At 44.5% G+C, this 23,903-nt stretch overlaps 1 protein-coding gene and 1 long non-coding RNA gene across 11 annotated transcripts in view; one reads left to right on the top strand and one right to left on the bottom strand.

Moving 5' to 3' along the window:
• The window catches only part of LOC137336129 (uncharacterized), a 196,962-nt gene extending 196,040 nt beyond the window's left edge, over positions 1 to 922 (bottom strand). The window contains exon 1 of the long non-coding RNA XR_010966579.1: positions 847 to 922. This is a non-coding gene — a long non-coding RNA (uncharacterized lncRNA). The remainder of the gene's footprint in view (positions 1 to 846) is intronic.
• A 3,069-nt stretch (positions 923 to 3,991) lies between these two features.
• Positions 3,992 to 23,903, top strand: part of aak1b (AP2 associated kinase 1b) — a 94,290-nt gene continuing 74,378 nt past the window's right edge. For 9 of the 10 annotated variants that reach the window (XM_068001057.1, XM_068001060.1, XM_068001058.1 and 6 more), the window contains exons 1-3: positions 3,992 to 4,341; positions 21,570 to 21,688; positions 22,488 to 22,596. In XM_068001057.1, coding sequence (XP_067857158.1) covers positions 4,182 to 4,341; positions 21,570 to 21,688; positions 22,488 to 22,596 — 388 coding nt within the window. In that variant the 5' untranslated portion in view covers positions 3,992 to 4,181. Of the gene's footprint in view, positions 4,342 to 18,576; positions 18,868 to 21,569; positions 21,689 to 22,487; positions 22,597 to 23,903 lie in introns of those variants that run through there. The other variant, XM_068001055.1, reaches the window with a different exon arrangement.

The following is a 23,903-nucleotide window of genomic DNA, read 5'->3' as shown; positions in this document are numbered from 1 at the left end:
TGTTTGTGTAGACAGTTTGTTTCAACTAAGTAGATTAGGGAGGACCAAAGGTTACAATCTTAAATTATGTAAAAACAGAACTAGGTTAGAAGCAAGGAGGTGGTTCTTTTCCCAGAGAATAGTGGACCTGAGAAACAGGCTTGTGCGGTTAATGCTGATTTGTTGAATTCCTTCTGGCTAGGGCAGAGATCACCTTGTACAAGAGGTAAGTACTGTATCACGTTAATCAGGGCCAGAGCTGTCTCCTGGACTAGTTTCAATCGCTTAAAGGGGGTCAGAGAGAAAGTTTCCATATTTCCCCCCCTAATTGGCCTGGGTTATTATCTGCTTTTCGCCTCTGCCAACAGGCTTCCTGGTGGGGAGTGTATGTAATGTGATGCATTAAGCATCATAATTATATGGGACAGGCCAGGTGGACCAGTCGGTCTTTTCCTGTCATTTTGTGCATGTTTGTATGTTACCTCTGGATTGCAGGAGCACAGCCACACTGTACTTAATGTAATGATGTGGAGATGCCGGTGATGGACTGGGGTTGACAATTGTAAACAATTTTACAACACCAAGTTATAGTCCAGCAATTTTATTTTAAATTCACAAGCTTTCGGAGGCTTCCCCCTTCCTCAGGTGAACGATGTGAAATGAAGTCCTCGAAATGAAATCGCATTTATAATTCACAGAACAATGCTTGGTGAATACTTAATGTAAGTCACTGAAAGCCACAATAACTAATATCTCCACATCATAATGAGTAAAAGTGGGAACAAAGTAACTTCTACTTTAAAGACCAAGATTTTTTTGTGCCAATTAAATTTTTATGCAGCTGTAAAAGGTGACAACCAAGCTCACCTTGAGTCACCAAAGGAGGATATCTCGAATAAGAACAGAAAATACGAAATACACTGGAGGTCAAACAGCATCTGCAAAGAGAAAAGATAGGTTAATGTTTTGGGTATAGACAATGACGACTTGCATTTATATACTGTCTTTAACATTTAAAAAATGTCCCAAGGTACTTCACAGAAGTGTAATCAGAAGAAAGGGGTGACCAAAAGCTTGGTCAAAGAGGGGGGTCTTAAAGGAGGAGAGGTTCAGGTAGGGAATTCCAGAGCATGCAGCCTAGACGACTGAAGGCACAGCAAGGAAGATAAGCAAGCTACTAAATGTGAGTGAAGAAAAGAGAGTTGGGCGGGGGGAGATAAAGCGGAGCAGAGTCGCGAAGCACCAGAGCTGACTCTAATCACAGAAAGAAGTTAGTAAAAACAGAAAATGCAGGTCAGGCAGCATCTGTGGGGAAAGAAACAGAGTCAATGTTTCAGGTCAAAGACCTTATGTCAGCACAGGAAGAAGTTAAAGAGTTAACAGTTTTTAAACAAGCACAGAACCAGGGAAAGTTGTGGGGGGGTGGGGAGGGGAAGGAAAGAACAAAAGGGAAGGTCTGTGATTGGATGGAGGGCACAAGTGATGAAATGACAAAAAGGATGATCGTGCAAATCAAAGGGGATGGTAATGGAACAGGTTAAGAAACAAAAGATGGGTCTGGAGGAGCTGTGAATGGCAACAACAGAACCATTACCAGCACTTGCAGTCCCACAGAAAAGAAATGGGAGCAGTGGTTATGATCTGAAGTTATTGAAATCAATGTTGAGTCCAGAAGGTTGTAAAGCGCCTCAATGAAAGATGAGGTGCTGTTGCTCGAGTTTCCGTTGAAACAGTGTAGGAGGCCGAGGACAGAGAGATCAAAGTGGGAGGAGGACGGATAATTAAAATGGCAAGCGACCAGAAGTTCGGGATCACGCTTGCGGACTGAGCGGAGGTGTTCAGCAAAGCGATCACCCAATCTGCATTTGGTCTCCCCAATGTAGAGAAGACTGCATCTCGCATCATTAGCAACGAATACAGTACACTAAATTGGAAGTACAAGTAAATCTCTTTTTCACTTGAAAAGACTGTTTGGGGCCCTGGACGCTGGGAAGGGAGGAGGTGAAAGAGCAAGCGTTGCATCTCCTGCACTCACACAGGAAGGTGCCGTGGGAAAGAGAGCGGGTGTTGGAAGAGTGGACCAGGGTATCACGGAGGTAACTGTCCCTGCAGAATGCTGAAAGGAGAGGGGAGGGGAGGATACATTTGGTGGTGGCATCACGTTGGAGGTGACGGAAATGGCAGAGGATGATACGTTGAAAGTGGAGGCTGGTGGGGTGGAAGGTAAGGACAAGGGAGACCCAATCTTGGTTCTGGGAGGGAGGGGAAGGGGTAAGAGCAGAGGTGCAGGAAATGGGACGGACACAGTCAAGGGCCCTGTCAACAACATTGGAGGGGAATCCTCAGTTGAGGAAAAAGGAAGCCATGTTGGAAGCACTGGTGTGGAAGGTGGCATCGTCAGAACAGATCGACGGAGACAGAGAAACTGGAAGAATGGAATAGAGTCCTTACACGAAGCGGGGTGGGAGTCAGTAGGCTTGTCGTACATATTGGTTGACAACCTATCCCCCGAAATGGAGATAAAGAAGAAGGGAAGAGTCGGAGATGGACCATGTGAAGGCGAGGGAAGGGTGGAAATTGGAAGCAAAGTTGACGAAATTTTCCAGTTCGAGGCAAGAGCAGGAAACAGCACCAATACAGTCATCAGTGTACCGGAAGAAGAGGTGAGGGAGGGGACCTGAGTAGGACTGGAACAAAGAATGTTCCACGTATCCCACAAAAAGGCAGGCAGAGCGACACCTTTTATTTGGAGGAAGTGAGTGGAGTCAAAGGAGAAGTTGTTCAACATAAAAACAAGTTCAGCCAGGCGGAGGAGGATGGGGGTTGGTTGGGCCTTCGTTCAAAGAAGTAGTAGAGGGCCCACAGGCTGTCCTCATGGGGGATGGAGGTGCAGAGGGACTGGATGTCCCTGATGAAAAGGAGGCAGTTAGGGCCGGAAAACTGGAAACTGTTAAAAGTGGCAGAGGGCGTTGGAATAGACGCAGATGGCGGTTGGAAGAGACTCCTCAATACCAATCTTTTGTTCCTCAATTTGTCCCGTTACCACCCTCCTTGCCTTGCACCACCATCATCATCATCATCATCCCTTTTGTCGTTTAATCACTCTTGCCCTCCACCCTATCGTAGACCTTCCCGTCCCTCTTTTTCCCTGGCTCTGTACTTGCTGAGAAACCGTTAACTCTTCAACTTCTTCCAGTTCTGACGAAAAGTCTTCGCCCTGAAACGTTAACTCTGTTTATTTCCCCACAGATGCTGCCTGACCTGCTGAGTATTACCAGCATTTTCTGTTTTTTTTATTCCAGATTTCCAACATCCGCAGCTTCTGGCTCACAGAAGGGAGGAGTTGGTGAATTGACAAACTGGAACCCTCCCTCCCTCCTGCTGTAACCAGGCTTCACCACCAGTCACCACTCGTACCCCTTGCATCAGGGGGAGTTGGGGAATCAATTCTTACTCCCAACACTCAAAGTTCACATGCAAGCCATCATTTTTTAAAAAAAAATACTAAATTATTCCCTCTGAATGAAAGAAAACTCCAGCCCCCAACCTGCAGTCTCCCTCTCTCTCTCTCTCTCAAGAAGAAACCATTCAGTCCACAGCAGAAAGCCGCAGTGCACGTTAGGAGATGTAGTTCTCACCGCCCCATCAAGGGCAAGGTGAGCCGCAATGCAGCCTGGGATCTGTAGTCCGCCGCATCTCCGGGTGGGCCCAGTTTCCATGACGACACGCCACCACAGAAACTACAATCCCATGAAGCATTGCTATTTTAAAAAAAAGAGCAAAGTGTTGGGGAGGGGGCGGTAAATTTGTAATGTTTTATTTTTATTCCCGACAAGACAACTATTACCGTTTTTCTATAATGCGATCGATTAGTTAGTTACTTTTGGATTTAAAGGGATTATTTTATGGTTGTTAGGGGGGGGGGGGGGCGAACTTCCGGTGCGCTGCGTATCCGGGTCGCGGCGCGCTCATCCCCTGATCTTTGGGTCCTGTCAGCGCCGCTGTTATTTATTTAATGTCGGGATTAAGGGCACGGAACCCGGCCTGGTCCGCCCCTCAGCAGTGCCGCTTCCCTCCCCGCCCCGGCTGGGCCCGGCTAGGCGGAGATTCGCCGTCCGGTGTCCCTTTTAATTATTATTATTATTATTTTATTATATATTTGTGAAAAAAAAAAGAAAATAAATAAAATTAATTGAGAAGTGATGAAGAAATTCTTCGACTCGCGGCGCGAGGCGGCCGGCTCAGGCTCGGGAGGCGGTGGCGGCGGAGGCGGCAACAGCTCGGGCCCCGGCAGCGGCTTCATCGGCCGGGTGTTCAGCGTGGGGCGGCAGCAGGTCACGGTGGAGGAGGTGGTGGCTGAAGGTGAGATGCGGTCGTTTACCGTGGGGGCGGGCGGGCGGGCGGGCGGGCGGCGGAGCGGGAGGGCCGCCGCAGTGTGTGGGAATCCGGCTCGACTCGAGTCATGTTGCTGAGACCCTCCCCTCCAGTCATTACATTATTACTCCAGTAACAGAATCCAGCAGACCCAGTACTATTACTGATGGAACCAGAAATCCAAGCAACGATGGAGCTGGTTTCCCAGTAATACCACTGTAGACCTGCGGCGATCCCAGCATTATTACTGGTGGACCCGGCGGTCCCAGCATTATTACTGGTGGACCCGGCGGTCCCAGCATTATTACTGGTGGACCCGGCGGTCCCAGCATTATTACTGGTGGACCCGGCGGTCCCAGCATTATTACTGGTGGACCCGGCGGTCCCAGCATTATTACTGGTTGACCCGGCGGTCCCAGCATTATTACTGGTGGACCCGGCGGTCCCAGCATTATTACTGGTGGACCCGGCGGTCCCAGCATTATTACTGGTGGACCCGGCGGTCCCAGCATTATTACTGGTGGACCCGGCGGTCCCAGCATTATTACTGGTGGACCCGGCGGTCCCAGCATTATTACTGGTGGACCCGGCGGTCCCAGCATTATTACTGGTGGACCCGGCGGTCCCAGCATTATTACTGGTGGACCCGGCGGTCCCAGCATTATTACTGGTGGACCCGGCGGTCCCAGCATTATTACTGGTGGACCCGGCGGTCCCAGCATTATTACTGGTGGACCCGGCGGTCCCAGCATTATTACTGGTGGACCCGGCGGTCCCAGCATTATTACTGGTGGACCCGGCGGTCCCAGCATTATTACTGGTGGACCCGGCGGTCCCAGCATTATTACTGGTGGACCCGGCGGTCCCAGCATTATTACTGGTGGACCCGGCGGTCCCAGCATTATTACTGGTGGACCCGGCGGTCCCAGCATTATTACTGGTGGACCCGGCGGTCCCAGCATTATTACTGGTGGACCCGGCGGTCCCAGCATTATTACTGGTGGACCCGGCGGTCCCAGCATTATTACTGGTGGACCCGGCGGTCCCAGCATTATTACTGGTGGACCCGGCGGTCCCAGCATTATTACTGGTGGACCCGGCGGTCCCAGCATTATTACTGGTGGACCCGGCGGTCCCAGCATTATTACTGGTGGACCCGGCGGTCCCAGCATTATTACTGGTGGACCCGGCGGTCCCAGCATTATTACTGGTGGACCCGGCGGTCCCAGCATTATTACTGGTGGACCCGGCGGTCCCAGCATTATTACTGGTTGACCCGGCGGTCCCAGCATTATTACTGGTGGACCCGGCGGCGGTGCCAGCGGTGCTGCTGGTGGAGTGGTGCTGGCAGTGCCAGCGGTGCCAGTGGCATTAATGATATTGTTAGAATTGCTGGCTTTGTTTCTGAGACCTACCGTAATTATATGATAACTGGGTGAGCAATTGCAGTAATATGGATGTAGGAAGTATATGATTACTCATTGCCTTCCCGCAATCCTATTAATAATACTCTTGGACCTCGAGCAGTCCTAGTAATATTACTAATGAACCCAGAACTCCTAGTACTATTTCTGAGATCTGCAGTAATTATATTCTGGTAGACTGGCAGCAATCGAAGTAATATTGATCGATCCTCATCAATTTATATTATTAAAGGTAGAATTGATATTACTGATAGACCCGTAGCAATCCTAGTAATGTTATTGATAGATCCACCACAATCCTAGCAGTACAACTGATAAATCTGCAGCACTTTTTGCAATATTATTGATGGATTTGCTGCACTCCTTGCAGTATTATTGATGGATATGTAGCAATTATAGTAACATTGTTGATAGATCTGAAGCAAATATAATTACTGATAAAGCTGCATTGATTATAGTATTGCTGAGATTAGTAAAAATTGTTTTATTACGGAGATATGCATTTATTATAGTATCGTTACTGATAGAGCTGCAGCAATTAATACTGACATACCTGCATCCAGTATACTATTACTGATAAACCTGTATTGCATTTATAATGTAATTATTATAGAATAATACCTGGACTTCAAGGGTTAAATTATGAGGAGAGATTGCACAAATTGTGGTTGTATTCTCTAGAGTTTAGAAGGTTAAGGGGTGATCTGATCGAAGTTTATAAGATATTAAGGGGAACGGATAGGGTGGATAGAGAGAAACTATTTCCGCTGGTTGGGGATTCTAGGAATAGGGGGCACAGTCTAAAAATTAGAGCCAGACCTTTCAGGAGCGAGATTAGAAAACATTTCTAGACACAAAGGGTGGTAGAAGTTTGGAACACTCTTCCGCAAACGGCAATTGTTACTAGCTCAATTGCTAAATTTAAATGTGAGATAGATAGCTTTTTGGCAACCAAAGGTATTAAGGGATATGGGCCAAAGGCAGGTATATGGAGTTAGATCACAGATCAGCCATGATCTTATCAAATGGCGGAGCAGGCACGAGGGGCTGAATGGCCTACTCCTGTTCCTATGTTCCTATTACTCCAAGTCCTGCGAAGAACTATAATTGGTACAAATAGTAATTTCCCACCTCCAAAAAACTGCCCTCAATGGAAATTATTTTGTGAAAAACCTGAGTCTGAGAAATGATACCTGAGTATTATTGTGTTTAAGGATCAATTGGATTGCTGAATCCACATAACCTTAAAGGGTTTGGATCATCTTTGAGAAGATTCTTCAAGGTGATTTACAAAGTTTATGTTACTGCGATTTCCATTCAATTTTTGGTTCTGTCAGGAATATTATTTTCCTGGTGGTACTAACTCGTGCTGGGATAGGGTTCCATGCAGCTCAGCACCTTCCTGAAGCGGCCAATCTTTGTCAGCGTGGGTAGTGATTAGTTGCGGACTATTTGACTGTGGAGGGCATAATTGCTATGTTCTCACCAGACCTTCCCACAAGAACATCTCCCAGCAGAGTAAGTAGAAAGCAATCAGGAGCAGCAACTCGAGCTGATACTTCCCCCTCCCCCTCCCCCCCTTCATGCTGAAGATGACAGGAGCTGAGCAGCTTCATTGTGAACAGATCTTGTCAAAGAAAGAAAGCACTTGCATTTATATAATGCTTTTCATGACCTCAGGACATCCCAAAGCGCTTTACAACCAGTAAAAGTATTTTTGAAGTGCAGTCACTGTTGTAATGTAGGAAACGCGGCTGCCACTTTGCACACAGCAAGGTCCCACAAACAGCAAGGTGATAATGACCAAATAATCTGCTTTTTAGTGATGTTGGTTGAGGGATAAATAGTGGCCAGGACACAGGGGAGAACTCCCTGCTCTTCTTCGAAATAGTGCCGTGGGATCTTTTGAATCCACATGAGAGGGCGTTTCATCCGAAAGGCAGCACCTCCGACAGTGCAGCACTCCCTTGGTACTGCACTAAAGTGTCAGCCTAGATTTTGTGTTGAAGTCCCTGGAGTGGGACTTGAACCCACAACCTTCTGACTCAGAGGCGAGAGTACGACCCATTCTGACCCAAGGCTGACACCTTCCCCCAATCGTGCAAAATAGATTTATAATGCAGCGTGTTTCTGTCTGCGGATGGTGCTTTTTTTGCTCATCAGTCTCTTTCCTTTTTCACTTCCTTGAACAAGATAATTACATTCCTTTTTTAAAAAAAAAATACAAGTTAATTGCAACTCTTCGAAATTGTCTCTCCGTGAAGTGGTACATTGGATTCCTGAACAGAATTGTGATACAAGCTGGTCGGATTTGTTTACTCCATGACCACGTGCATGATTTGTTGTTGGTCATGCTGTTGTGCGGAGGTTGGGAGTGAAGTTGAGGCCCTGTCTTCCCCCCCTGGGCTGCTCTTTTACACTCCTGAGCAACTGGTATCAATGACAGATTTGGGAACGAGTTGCCCACTGTCTTGATCAGGCATTTGCTCTGGTATGGTGAGAGACCAAGGATAGGCATCCTCTAAAGTGGATGTCTTTCTCTTCCAAAAAATAATTTTAAATTGGAGTTCATTTTCCTAAAATGGCTCAAAAGGAGTGTATTATAGTTCATGAAAATTGTAAACCACAATTAGTTGTATTTTGACAGTGATTGTGGCATGCTTGTATCAGAGCCATTTAGGATATAGAAGAAGTGATTGCAAGGATTGAATGTTGCAAGCTGTGTGATTTTCCCCGGGCCATGTTTATGATACCGGCTTCACTAAATGTGACCAGATTTTTATTTTTCGCAAATGATCTTTTTTGGCTGACAATGTCATTGAAAGAACCTATCTCTACCTCGCAGTTTCCATTGCTGTCTTCCACCAAGTTTACAGCTTGCAGTAGACCAATCCAACCAACTCTAACCTGCAGTGGCCATTGTTTGGGAAGTGCACAGGAGCCCGGCTCCCATTGCATGTTTAACAGGTTACAATCCATGCAGACAGTTTCGATTTCTCACAAACCCCAAGCTGATCCTCAAACTTTTCTTGTACAGCGAGATCATTTAGTGCCTTTTAATTTGAAGACCCTTAGTATGTTTCTTCTGTGACTTAGCTTTTGTGGCAAGCATGGAGTGAGATTAACTTGTTCGATATCAGAAAATCTGTTGTGTATTTGCACAGGATGCAGTGCACTTTAGAGAAAACATTGAAGGCCACAAAGGGTTTACCAGTCACTGACAGGTCACTCCGGAAGTTGGGATTGACACTGCGAAAACATTGTATGATTAGCTGGGTACTTTCATTATGATGTGCATGCTGCAGAATACCTTTTTATGTAGCATTAAGGTATAGCGCAGCAAGCAAATCAATTGTGGAGGGCAAGAAAGAAAAGTGTGAATACTCGAAATCTGAAATCAGAACTTTTTTTTGTCTGCTGGGAACCTGTCATCATGTTCAAGTCTCCAAACCAAACTACTCGACTGAGAACATCTGCACAGGTTTGTTTTCTCAGCATGAGTTACACTGCCTGTACCTACAGGGGCATAGCCCAATTTCTAAGAGAACTTCACAGCAAGAGCCAAGGGTTTGGACCCCCAATCTTGCTTAAGGGTACTGCTGGAGTTCAAACAGCTTTGCTTGGCACAGTGGTCATGCTCTCGTCTCTATGGCAGAGGTTGTGGGTTAAAGCCTAGTTCTAGGACTTGAGCGCACAATTTAGGCTGATGCTGGAGTGCTGCATTGTCGAAGGTGTTTACTTTCAGATGAGACTTTTTAACCAAGGCCCCATTTGTCTATTCCGACGGGCATAAAAGATTCCATGGTACTATTTAAGGAAGAGCAGGGACTCTGCTCTTGCTGTGTGCAAATTAACTGCTGTATTTGCATACAAAATAGCAGTGATAACAATTCAAAAAAATAATTTATTGGCATAGAATATAAGAGCAGGAAGGTTTTGTTAGAACTGTATAAAACGGTAGTTAGGCCATAGCTAGAGTACTGTGTACGGTTCTGGTCACCACGTAACAGGAAAGATCTGATTGCATTAGCGAGGGTACAGAGGAGATTTACGAGGATGTTGCCAGGACTGGAGAATTTTAGCTGTGAGGAAAGATTGTATCGGCTGGGGTTGTTTTCTTTGGAAGAGGAGATTTAATTGAGGTATATAAAATTATGAGGGGCCGAGATAGAGTGGATAGGAAAGACCTATATCCCTTAGCAGACAGGTCAATAATCAAGTGGCATAGATTTAAAGTAATTGGTAGAAGGATTAGAGGGAAGTTGAGGAGAAATATTTTCACCCAGGCGGAGGTAGGGGTCCAGAACTCACTGCCTGAAAGGGTGGTAGAGGCAGAAACACTCATTGCATTTAACAAGTTCTTGGATATGCATTTGAAGTGCCGTAACCTACAAGGCTATGGACCAAGTGCTGGAAAGTGGGATTTGGCTGGATAGGTGTTTTTCGGCTGGCACAGACATGATGGGCCGAATGGCCACCTTCTGTAATTTTCTGTGATTCTATGATTGGCTGTGAAGCACAATTGGATGTCCTGAGCATGTGAAAGACCTATATTCGTGCAAGTCTTTTTTAAAATTGGCTGGCAATACATAGTAGTTCTGTCAGCATCTGAAAGAGAGAGATAGTTCAATGTTTTGGGTCCTCGAGAGATTGCTGTTTGGAGCTTGGCTGTGGGTGAATTGCACAGTGTCGATGGAATGTGTAATCACAGCAGAGAATTTAGTCATACCAGACCTTGTCCCATCCTGGTTCAGCTGTGGGATGTCTTTAGAGTAGGAACTTCTAAGCTTTATTTCTGGGGATGGTGAATCTGGTCAAGCAACGGCAAGATTCTGATGGGACATTTGCACTTCAAATATCCTTTTGGAAGTCGGCAGTGGAGATGAATGTTTGTCCAAAGTGTCGTTATTCAAATTGACTTTCAAATAAATATTTTTAAGTGGGCTATGGTACCAAGAGTCTTGGAGTGGTTTCTTTTAATAGCGCTGAACAGAAATACTGATCCATGCATAAAATATCTGCCTGTTCTTATTAGAAATCCATCATATTTCTGAAGGGGTCAGTTGAAAACAAAGCCTTTTGTCTGGTTAAATGTACTTCCACTTTTTATTTTCTTCTAACTTCTTCCCCCCCACGGTCAATTTTCCACTTCCACCGATCCTCCTTTCTTCTTCCCTCCCCCTGAAAGAGTCAACGGTTGAGGTAAATGTGATCTGTAACGCTGGGAGACCACTTGTCCAAGCCCGACAAGTGTTTGATTTCCATCTTCCAGTGAAATGGCCAGGAAACTTTCCTGGCAATTTCCACTGACCTCCAAAACCAGTGGTACCGAATTAACCTTTGCTCTGGTCTTACTGCATAACACATATCAAGTGAGGAGGTTTGTCATTCCAGTGTTGTAAAATATTGAGAAACAGGAGGAGACGGGCACCGATGAGGAATGAATGACCTGATGCGAGAGATACTGGAAAAGTGCAGCGTTGAGTGGAATGCAATAACGTCACAGATAAGGCTACAGCATCGTATTTTAAACATCGGGAGGACAGAAGTGGGGATAGACCTTTGTTACGGTCCAGTTAGTGAATTTACATCAGCAAATGGAGACAGATTGTATAAAATATCTTCCCCTGCTTGATAGGGTGATACTGTACATTTGGATTCTAATTTGGCAGTATTGTTTGACTGAGGAAGTTATTTTGGTTGGGTTGAATATGCTACAGTTACTCTGGGTGTGTACTGGAAGACAATGTAGTATTTCCAGCAGTAGAGTCCAAATGAGCAGAGGCCCCAACTGAGGCCTTGAATTTGAATGCCAACCAGTGTGAAAACTTGGACTCCAATTGTTGGTTCTTCAGATGAATTCTTGGCAAAGCCTTTCCATGGAACACATGGTGGCGGTATTTGCTGTTTCTTGGGGGAAGGGGAAGAGAGAAGAAAAAAGTAGGCAGGGAGATGAAATATTATCAATAAAATCTACCTCCTATTTGCTTTTAACAGCATTGATCTCAGCTGCAGGCTTATCCATTGTCCAGCATTATGTGATGCAGAGCTGTATTTTCATCTAACTGAAGGCCGTGAGATTGAACAGCTTAGCCTGAAATGGGTGTTGTGGGAAGTTGGATTTGACACATGTTTAGAAATATTTGGACAATCATGGTCAGGGCGTGGAAGAAGTGAGGTAGCTTAGACCAGAAAGCTGATGAGTACTGATTTGGAGAGCAGCATATTTTTCTTGACAATGCCACTGTTTTTTGCAACCAAAAAAAATGGACAGAATGCAATGCACTCAGAGTTGTGTGTTATAAAAATGGAACTTGGTATTCAGTCATTGTAACCCAGCGGCTCTGATTGTGGAGAAAACATCTCCTTTGCATGTTGTAGGCCACTGGTTTTCCCTTGTGACGAAGAAACAAATTACAGATTGGCAATCTCAAAACGCTGGTACTAATGCTGGAATTCTATGTAATAAGAAGAAATGTGAACTTCTGTCTCCATGAACTAGTGGCCCTTATTAAGCTGATATAGATGTATGCTGCTTCTCCATGAATTAGTTCCCCTATGCTCTTATTAATTTCTGTAATGGTCTCTTCAAGGTGATGTCCCAGTTGAGGTATAAACTAACATGTTGTGGGGGGGCGGGGGGGGGGGAAGGACTTGTACTTCATGGAAATTCTGCAGTTTAAAATATTGAAAGGCTGCAATTTTTGGTTGAGGATGATTAGGCACAATAAAACAAACTTGAACAAGCGGTTTGAATTATGACAGCTCTGTGCAACTCTGCATTTAAGGCAAATCTGGAATTGTGCCAAAATAACCAGGCTTAAAATACTTGAGAAATCGCAACAGCAATAGTGAGGCTCTGCTACGTTGCAGTGGCAGTAATATCACAAAGCAGTGCCAATTACATATTAGAATGCAGAAATATTCAAGTTGAAATCAATGTTTTAAACATACTGTGAGTGCTATGTTTTGGCTTTGTCATCACAGGGTCGCAGGTTGTAAGAGACCTGCTTACGAATGCCCTGCACACAAAGTTCCTGATCTCAGCCAAACCATTATTAAGTGTTTGGAGAAGACAAGTCATTTTGTTACAGGGCCAGGTGAGTGATGGCGCAATGCTTTGTGTACCTTGTAGTTGGTGGTTTCAGAGCGAAGTCCGAGCAGGTCGCCCGTCGCCCGTCTCCCGTCTCCCGTCTGCCCTCTGCCGGAGGTGGTGCATGCATGGGACCACTCAAAAAAGGAGAGAACACCTCATAATAGAGTCTTGTCCTCAGCAAAGAGAAATGTCATTGAAATTTATTTCTTGTGAGCACAGCCCACCTGTGGCCTTGTCATTCATGAGTTATCTGCATCATCCTCCCTTGTGGAGATGGTCATGTCATGCTGGCCCTGACATACTCTTGATACCCATGTATACAACCATGCTATTCGTGTTCCTGAAACAGATTGGATGGACTGGGTTAGAACTTCGATGTTGAGAAGCTGATAAAACCAGTTCTGTAGACTTTGTCAATTTTGAGCAATTGCTGTCGCCCCCCCACCCCGGGCAAGGCCTTGAGTATTCAACTCCTGCAGGAACCTCATGAAACTTGCAGGATTTTCTCACTCACACAGTGGTACATGGGTAAGATTAAATTGAAACAAAAAACTCTGAACCTTTTGTAAAATAATAAATTGAAACCTTGATTCAAAAACATTTGCTTTACAATGGGAAGCTGCACTGGGTTCCCATATTTCATTGTTGCATTTTTTCTCCCCCTGCCACCCCCCAACTTCACTCCGTGGTCTTGCCTCCTGAAGGCACAGTCTGGTCTAATTTCATGGACTTCATCTGCCCTCTGGTACCTCACCCATTCTTCATCTGTGAGCTGAAACAGTGAGTCTGCTTGACTGTATAGAGGCCTTAACAGCTAAGTTAAGTTCTATCATTACCTGACATCCGCACATGTACTTTTGAACACTGGATGGCAATGGGGAATGGGAATCCCAGATTCTTTTCCCCCCAATTGCCTCCTTAGCCCAGGGATGCCACAGCACTGCCCAGCTGAAATTGCTAATCTGTCTGGGTTCAGTAGCCCATCTGGCATGAATGAGCAGAGTGCCCGCTTCTCTACTGTCTGCCTGCTTCTGCATCTCTGAATTAGAGTATGTTCACCAATGTAAATTAACAGCAAAAATAATTTTAGTCCCTCTCCACATTTCCTGACACTAGTGGATTGTCAAAGTGCGAGTCCTGACCGATGTGCCCCTTGCTGCAGTGGAAGAGCTCTTTTATTGTAAGAAGAAATTCATAAGTGGGTTTCTGCATGTTGTTCCTGGGAATTGTGGACTGTGGCTTTTCGTTTTCAACTGGTTTGATTTTAAAAAGCTACCCAATGATCCAGGCCTGCTGTTGCAGACTGGCAACTGCTTGAACCTGGTGACTTCCTATTGGCAGCAGTGGGATCTACAATTCCTGGGAAGGAGTTCAAAAAAGCGGTTTCTTGGCATGCTGTTGTAATTATCGTATGTTTAAGGAAACTGGTGTTTAAAATTCCTCATTATTATCAAGGCATGGAAACACAAAAGAAGTTGCAATTCTGCAAGAGTTGTGGGGGGGGAAGAGGGTGGTCACATAAGTCATGTGCTCTTGTCCGGCTATTTACACAATGGCCATCAGAAATTAAAATGTTTTTTTTGACGCCACTTTTTCTGTTCCTGTGAAAGGAGCTTGTGCAAAGAGGCCCATTTACGACTGAAACCAAAGATGTGGAATGAATGATACCTGATGCGTCCCACTCCTACTTCTGTATAAAGTCTGTCAAATAAGTAACTGAGCTCTTCGCCTCCAGCCTTCTGCACTGGGTGTTCAATCCTTGCTTGTGTATAGTGGTAAACAGTAACTGGCTTTTGCCATCATGCCGTATCGTTCAGTGTGTCGTCATCACTCACCTATTGCTAAGTGTGCTGGTCTTGGTCGAGCAAAGTAATATCGAGGCCCTGCATTGGGTGTGAACACAGAAAAGGTGTTAAAGGAGAGAAATTGCAGCAGTCTCAGGAGAGCAGAAGGCATGGATTGTCGGGGGAAGGGAGACGGGTCATGGAGAAGGAATGAGTGTTAACCTTGAGAAGGGAAGTTGCAGTGTTGGCACAAAATTGGGTGTGAGAGAGTGTGTTCCAAAGCATAATTAAGCAAGTCGAGGAGGAGAAAAGGCCGTTGAAGTTTTCAGTTTCCTCACTATCCAATATTACTATCCTGCTGTATTTTAAATGCCCTGAATGTTTGTCTCTAGTACCCTGCAAGGCAGATTACTACTCTGAATGAAGGGCTTCTTCCCAATACCTGTTTTAGATTTACTTTACGCTAAAATTCATTTCCTTTGGTCCGACATTCCTGGCTTAATTTGAAGTAACATTCTGGGTTTACTTTACAGGTACCAATTAATATTATATGCACCTCAATGAGGTTCTCTTTTAACCACCTTCTCTCCAGGCTTAGTGCCTGAGCTTCTCTAATATTTCCTTGTAGGTCATCCCCTTTTCTATTTGGAATCGGTCTTGTTGCTTTTCTCCATTCTGTTTTTTTTTGTGTGGTGTAATGTAGTGACCAGAATTCAACGCCGTACACTTTTACGTGTAGTCTGGCCAGTCCATTGTAAAGCCCCAGCAGAACCTCCGGATTCTTGTACGCTCTGCTCCCAAAAGGATCCTGTCAGCAGTATCCTTACAGATTGCCTGGTAGATCAAGACATATGACTACATTGCAGAATAAGCTCTTCCTGTGTAAAGTGGTCTCTTGTTTTAACAATTTGGCATGGGTGTAACATTGAGAAGACTTTGTGTGATTCTTTTCCAGAATGGCACAGAGATATACGATTATCGTGTTCCTACATTCCGCACAACTTTTTTTTGTATTGAATTACGACTAAGGCAATATACATTCAAAAACATTATTTAAACACACTTCCATAATTGGAGAAGTATATTGTTTTCTAGATTTTATCCCTGTCCCCTGTTTTTAGTGGTGACTTCCATGCTCAGTTTATGCAGTGGGACTTAAAAAAAAACTGTAATGGAGATAAAACCAAAAGTACAGAGCAGATGTCTATCTGAAAAGAGGTGAGAGGCTAACCCTTCATTCTGATAAAGGTCTCCACGTGAAATCTTTTCATTTTTCAGACCAAAAGTGTTTAAACACAACCTGACTGGCAGCACTAAGACTCCAGATATTTTTCTTCTAATGTGCAGCATTCCTTCCCTGAAGAGAATTATAAGACATTAACAGCACAGAAGGAGGCCATTCAGCCTATCATGCCTGCGCCAGTACCAGCTCTTCAACTGGAGCTATCGACTCTAATCCCATTTACCTGCCTTTTCTCCATATCTTTTTATATTCTTCCATTTCAAATACTTAGCCAATTCCTCTTTAAATAATGTTTAGTTTTTGCCTCTATAGCCACTTAAGAGGACTTGGGCGAGGGGGCAGGGGGTGGGGGGCGGAGGGAAGCACTCCAGTTAATTTTCAATAGGGAGGTTTTTTCCACCACTGACAGTATTTTAGCTAAATCTCTGAAGGGTATTAGAATCTGTGCACTTTGAGTAATGGGACGTTCTGCGGTCAGGTTAAATAATTCCTGCAACAGAGACGGTTACCAAAAAAAAATGTTTGATCCCAGCAGACGTGCTCCCTGTAAATCAGGAGCAATTAATGAAGATTAACAACTGCGTATAGGTGGGCTGCATCAGCCTATCCAGCACCAGGAAGGTCTTGTCTGAAACTCTTATTTGAGAAGCAATGTTTTAAAAGGGTGTTACTGGCTAAATTGTGAGCTCATGTACAAGATCTGCTAAAGCATGTCCTGTGGCAAGGCCCCCTTTCTTGTTTCTGGAAAATGAGCAGGTTTGGACATTGGCCATCCTTTGTCAAGTGAACTTCAAAAGTTTCGACACGTCTTCACGGATTCCTCAACGAGGCTCTACCGCTGTCCATCCGTCATCGATCCCAGCCTAAGCAAGTTTGGGCTGTTGGTTGAGGATTTCATAGAATGTGCAGCACAGGAACATTCAGCCAAACTGGTCCATGCTGGTGTTTATGCTCCACACGAGCCCCCTCTCACCCAACTTCATTTAAACCTGTTGGCATATCCTTCTAATGAGGAACAAGGATGCAAAAGAGGCTGTGCAACCCAGAATAAACTGCCGAAGTTTCACGTGATGGTGGAGTTTGAATAACGGGCAAGGTTTGCTTTTAAATTTTAAGTGTACAAATCCAGTATCCCTGAGCCGTTTTGTACATGTCCTGGTCCCTTTCAAAACTTGATGCGTCATTCTGAAGTTCCGTTTTCTTACTGGACCTACTGATTTGTGAAAAATGCTTCCAAAACATTATAAAACCAGATTAGAAGTTGGTTAGAAATTGAGTGGTAGCATTGTACACTGGAGATGTGGGTGTATGTCTGTGGATCTCCGTGCTGCTGAGATGTTTGATAACATTCCTTGCGAGGGGCTGAGCTCCAGTGAGGCCGAGAAGCAAGAACTTGATGCATCCTTTAGTCGTTCCTACCCAACTCCTCGTGACTGGGAGTGACCTAGGTTGTAGGGATACTGAAGAAAATAGAGAACATCAGTGTCATTTTAGAAAACAAAATCTTGAATTCCATCTGTTCATCTCTTGATTGGTTTCATGCTACAAACGAGTCTGAATGTTTTGTGGCACTTGCTCAGTTGGAAGTTAAGACTGTCGATCTGTTTATTCTAATTAAAGGTAATGGCTACAACAGTGATTTTAGTTGTTTGGTCGGTCTGTGATGTTTCATTTCATTGCTTTATTCCGCTAAGTAGAAACCTTAACCAGTAAAAATGTTTGCTCCAGGATTAGTTCTATGTTTAGTCTTTGTTGCTGTCTGCCTACGTTGGCTGTGGCAGAATGGCTGTGAATATTTAATCCTTTCCCTGTTCTTATTAGGTTGGTGGTCTCTAAGTACTGCAGGTGACGATGTGGGTATTTATGTGCATACCTACCCATTCCTGTTGGGCTCACGAAATGTTTGGTTGTACCTCCTGTGTATGCAACACAAGAGGAGATGTACCAGCTGTGGATTGATGGGGAGCTATTCTCAATTCTGACTCAACATTTCCTGGAACAGTGAGTCTGCACAGCAACCCGACAGCATTTTATAATACTGCCTCACCCAATGTCACAACATTTGGCCAGATTCTCCAATCTTACGGGCTTCTGCGGTACAATACCAAGCTTATTTGACTTGCACAGAACCTCATTTGTGCTCTTGCATCCTTATCCTCATCTGATTGCTGAGGCCTACTTCGGTTGGGATTGATGAGCGATGGGCAGTAGGAGAGTCTCAGTGAGGTAAATCAATGCGGAAGTCACACCAGAAGAATGGTCAATGTCCACACTTATGCAGATTCCAGCACAGATTATTGAGTAACGATTAGGGGCAAGAGCACTGGTTAATTTTTTTTTCTCTCTCTTCCTTCCTGGCTAAGTATGTATCTCAGAGCTACTTTAAGGTTCCAGTTGTGACCAGCACCAAAAATGCATCACAAATATTACACAAGTATTTAAATAGCAATGGCGCACCGTCTTAGAGCTTTTCTTTGTTTACAGGGTTGTGTCACATTTGAGTAGCTTGCCAATGTCAACCAGTTGGTTATTGTTTTGAAGTTCACACAGTACCATTATGTCCGTGATCTGAGAATTCAAACCAGTTCCGCAATAAATGATTAAAAGATACCAGTTCTGGACTTTGACTGCGGTAGGCCTGGTGACTTAAGGCACTTTTGCATTGAGAGTCCTGAAAAAATGATACTTCTGTTCTCATTTTACATTTAAAGTCTGCTGTAGATCCCCTGTAGGCTGATCAGATCCTCGGAGGATTTTTAAAAATTTGTTCATGGGATGTGGGCGTCGCTGGCGAGGCCGGCATTTATTGCTCATCCCTAATTACCCTTGAGAAGGATATCGTAACGATTCCTGGTGTGGGAACCCACAAATAGGGGGTCTCAACTGTTTCTGAAACAAGGTAGATTTGCGATTCAGACTGAGCAAATCCATGTTTCAGGAGACAACAGCACCAAGGTATTCTGTAAGGTAAGAAAGTACCCCAGTCCCTACAGATGAATAGGTTATGCAAGTGAGACACTGTTGAACAACAGATCTACTGAGCAGTCTATGTAGTGACACAAATGTAGTATGTTTAGTTATTGGTAGTTAAATTGGTTATGTTAATCAGAATTAAGTATCCCTTGTTCCATGGAGCTCCACTGGTGGCTGAGTGAATGATTGCATCGTATGAGGTGATGTAAACGGGAAGGTCCGAAGTTCGATACCCGGTCTGTGCTGAGTTAGCTGGAAGTAGTGGTGCTACAATTGGCCTCAGTGTGCCTGGGCTATGAAAGGGAAAAAAAATAGTCAGGGTTCTTTCTCCTGATTTCTATGCAGTGGTTCCTATTGGAATGGGCCCGTGGAACCCCACTCCAGCAAGAGTAAACATCTTCAGGAAAGGAAGAGGGAAGGACTGGAGGAAATCCAGTGTTCAACAGTCATTCTCTTGAGTTATTTTTCTTCAACCTGTCTTCATACTGTATTGATATTTTTGCTCAGCAAAGGATGTTATGCAGGGAGTGATATTCGAAGAGTGACATGGGGGAGCTGAGTGACCGTTCAACGTGCTGCAATGTCCCAGTTACCTTTTTATTAAGAAAACAAAACTTGAACTCAATTTCAAGTGGCCTTTATCTGTTGAAGATTTGTGGTGTTCCTTGCTGAGTTCCAGCTTTCTGTATGCTCCTGCCTTTGTCCTGACGTGACGCTCCTGCTGTTGCCTCCCGGCACGGAGCAGGGCCTGGTTATTCAGAGCGGCCTGTTGTGTGGCAGAACAAATTGCTGCCTGCTGTCAGTGCTGTCCTTGTGATTCATTCTGCCAGTTTGAATTTGGCATCGGTGACACTCCTGTCACTGATCCAGGCTACTGTTGGAAGCAGCATCTGCGTCGTTGTTGTCCTATCTGAATCTGACTGCATGGGGGTTCGTTGCTGAGAATTATAGTAGGAAATGGCCTTGAAAGTAAACATATTCTGCAGGAGAAGGAAAAGGAACTCAAGCCCATTCTTGTATTGTTTCTTCTTCAATTGCAGTTCCTGGCTTATAAGGCATCGATGTACATTATATTCATAGTGTAAGAAAGGAGGAACTTTTATTTACATAACACCTTTCACAACCTCAGGACGTCCCAAAGCAGTTTACAGCCAATGAAATACTTTTTCTTTGAAGTGTCGTCACTGTTGTAATGTAGGAAACGTACATGCTTTTGTGTACCTGGTACATTGTAGTGAGTGAGCAAGCTTTGAGTGGTTATGGCTGTGGACAGTGCTGGCATTGATTTTTTTCCAAGGAGTGGTGGTACGATTAGCACGCAAAGTTTATGCTGACTCATTGCATCCGGGGCTGGTGGGTTTCGGTTGTCTCACCAAGGCCATGCCACATTCTCCTGTTCAGGCAAGGTGAAGGAGCCTTCACAGTGTGTGACTACTGTGGGGTTGCTGTGGAGAGGCTGGGCAGCCCTTGGCAGTGGGCCAGGAATGGGAACCACATTTTGAAGAATTTTGCCATAGTCCGCCTCATGATTTTCACAGACCTTATGTTGCTTACTGGTGCCTCAATCGCATTGGATGAGTCGGGTCCTCACGCCCCCCTGGTACCAACTCTTGAGTGTAATATGTGTCCCAGTTGATTAGGATTGATCTAAAATGGCGATATTGCTTTGCCGCCAAGACCCAAGTGTAAATCTTGATTTTTTTTTTCATGATTAAATGGGTGGGGGGGGGGGGGGGGCGGGGTGGAATATTGATCCAAGTCTGCACAATTTTCCAGTTGGTTATAAACTGTTGAAAACAGATGTGATGTTGTAGATTCCTCTATGTTTCTGCTTTCCCAATTGGGCTCTAAGTAAAGTACTGTGATTGTAAAAAAAAAATGCAGTCAACATTGAAGTTAAGGCAGCCCATTATCACTTAGCAGGCATTTGTATAACAGAGAGGGTTGCTGGTCCTAAAAGGTTTCAATGTGCATACAGAGAGAAAAATGACAAATGCGGATAATGGAACTTGTCAGATAATTGAGAATCCCACCATTCTTTTGCCCGACCCTGCCCTATTTAGGTTACATAATCAGGTTTCCAACTTGTGCCAATGAGACCCACATGTTTCCATTTTAAAAATGAGATATCCTTGGGTGCAGGAGAGGGGGTAGATAGATGCTGGATGTTTTATTCCTGCCAGTGTCTTCAACCCAAAGCTAAGTATCAGCATTACATGGATAGTAAATTCTACCAAGTGCAGGGCGTCCAAATAAAAGGAAGAATGACTTGCATTATCACATCTCTCAATCATCCCAAAACACATGGCGTACAATGAATTACTTTCAGGTGCAGTCATTGCTGTGTTGACGAATGCGGCCACAAACTCATGCAATGCAAGATCTCAGAAATAGCAAAGAAATGAATAACTAGTTAGTCTGCTTTTATTGGTTATGTTTGAGTGAGGAATGTTGACCAAGAACAATGGAAGGTACAAGATCCAAAAGACCATCTCAGTCCATCTGACAGGTTAAACACATTTTGAACAGTATACCAGGTAAGATAGTGAGTGGAGTCAGGAACGTTAGGGATGTTGAAAATGCAGTTGAAAGCTTGGCTGGTTAAATTGGTTACTGTCTGCAATACCGAGTTTGGAACTCTGTTTAAGAACCTGTGAATAATGTCCTATTAAGGTTTATCCTTATTTATTTCTCAGGTGGCTTTGCTATAGTGTTCCTGGTGAAGACTCACAATGGGGTTAAAAGTGCACTGAAAAGAATGTATGTCAACAATGAACATGACCTGCAGGTGTGCAAGAGAGAGATCCAGATCATGGTGAGTGGCAAATATTTGCAAGCGCTGTGTATTTAGGTAGGAGAAAGTATGAAGTACCAAGGGTCGAATATCATGCTGGTCAGCAGTTCTAGATTAGTAGATTTGGACACATTTTTAGGGGAGGCAGTGGGGGGGATCTCTGTGCCACTTAAAGTACTGGATCAAGAAGTGGTGATGAGGAGGGGGGAACGTCCATGGTAAGAAAATTAGGTACTGGTTGGAGGGAAATCCATGGCAAAAAAATCGTACATCCGTTATGGATGGAGTGGGCTTGTTGGGCCGAATAGCTTTCTTTTGCTTCAGATTTTATGTTGTTGCATTTCTGTTTGCTTATTTTTCCACCTTCCCCGTCTTCTCTCCTCTTCTGAAGGTGCTGACTCCTGCTGGCATACTGTTCCACAAGCAGCAGTAGCTCTTCAGTGCCTTGTCCAGATGACCATTCTTCGTGCGTGAGCCCAGACAGTGTGTGTTGGCAGGCTGTTATACCGCAGGGTGCATCGTGACCGAGCCTGGTGCAGTTCACACTGTAGCTCACACACAGACGTGCCCACGTTGTAGCAAGAGTTCCTGGATAGCAGTCAAGAACAGGAATCATGGCTCATTTCCACTCTCCCCACACCCCTAGCTTGAGATGCTACAGCCAGTTGTAGTCCCTCCACTGCCGTCCTATCCGAGTCCAACGCCAGTGCAACTTTCAAGTATAGAATGACTTCCTTTTCAAATGGTTATTTGGACAGCAATATGATGAAATAAAAACAAGTGATAAACCGCTTGTGACCGTGTATTCTCTTCGTTACAGAGAGACCTGACCGGGCATAAGAACATTGTTGGATACATTGATTCCAGTACCACGGCTGTCGGCTCCGGAGAAGTCTGGGAAGTGCTGATCCTGATGGATTTTTGTCGAGGTGAGGAGTTTGCTTCCATTACCTAATGGAACCTGCATTAATGTAGTGCATTTGTGAGAGATTTGATTTGTTGCAGGGGTGGGGAATAAAATGGCAGTGCCCTTCATTTTAATTCTTTCCTTACATGTTAATGAATCAGTAGAAGAAGTATACCATTCTGAGATAAGAGTGATTCAGAAATTCATAGACTTCGCTGGATTAATACCTTGCTGCTTTATTTGGACCGATTACAAGTGAGGGTTGTTCTTACTGTGAAATGTTTTTCTTCATTGCTACACTGTCGCTTGGAGCAAACTCTCATCTGACCGTCGTGGGAAAAGAAAAATCAGTGCAGTCAAAAGCTAACCCTTGATGGATTTATTGATCGGGATCACAACCTCACAGCTTGTGTTGCATTTAACCACGTGGTTTCCGACAGCCACACAACACAAAAGCAAAATACTGCGGATGCTGGAAATCTACAGTACCCGTCAGCAGGCTGAATCATCAGTCCTATTCATGGAATGGCTCCTGAGGACAAGAGTTTTTAATTAAATTAGGAAACATTACGCTAGTCAGATTTTATTTAAAGAGAAAAATACAGCTGCTTTAAACCATTACCAGGGAACGATATGGGATTTGGACAGGAATATCAGTGATTCAGCTACACAAATTTTTGCCACCCCCTCCGCCCCTCCCGATTTTTCATTTTTTTTTCCCCCCCACATTTACATGTATGCACACAAGACATCCAAGGAATTCTTGAACCCAAACCAGAATGAAAAGCCAAACAATAGGCGTTTTTTATATTGCAGCCAACAGGAGATTTCTGGGTCTCCCTCCTCTGGCTGCCCTCCGCCGCATAAATGCCCTCACTCTCTGCGGCACTGGTGACAATACAGACTGATGAAAATGGGTCAGCGAATGTACTGTTGAACAAAGAGTTTTTGGGGAAAGGATGGGGGCTAAGACATTAGCTTTTTCAAGTAAAGTCTTGGAATAGGATAAGTGAGGTATCATGGTGGGTCAGCCCCTGCAGTTGTGCAGTGTAAGTGCTGCTTATGTACAGTACTGCCAATTCTGCATGAAAAATCCCGTAGGTACTGAAAATGCCAGAGTGCTAACAAATCACTTGCTCCCTTCGTCTTTATCCTCATCCTGGCTAAAAGGCTGAGTTGAGAAGAGAAGGTGGACAAATCCAGTAGTGATAAGTTGATGGCCACTTTTTTGAGTAACACTGTTAAAATACAGCCTTGAGGTAAGGGAACATAACTATTCTGGTTTGGAGTCAGGTTCTTGGCTGCTTTTCCGTCAGCCATCCCATGCGG

The sequence above is a fragment of the Heptranchias perlo genome, chromosome 20 (genome assembly GCF_035084215.1).
Source record: "Heptranchias perlo isolate sHepPer1 chromosome 20, sHepPer1.hap1, whole genome shotgun sequence".
NCBI lineage: Eukaryota > Metazoa > Chordata > Chondrichthyes > Hexanchiformes > Hexanchidae > Heptranchias > Heptranchias perlo.
This window is presented reverse-complemented; position numbering and strand designations above follow the sequence as displayed.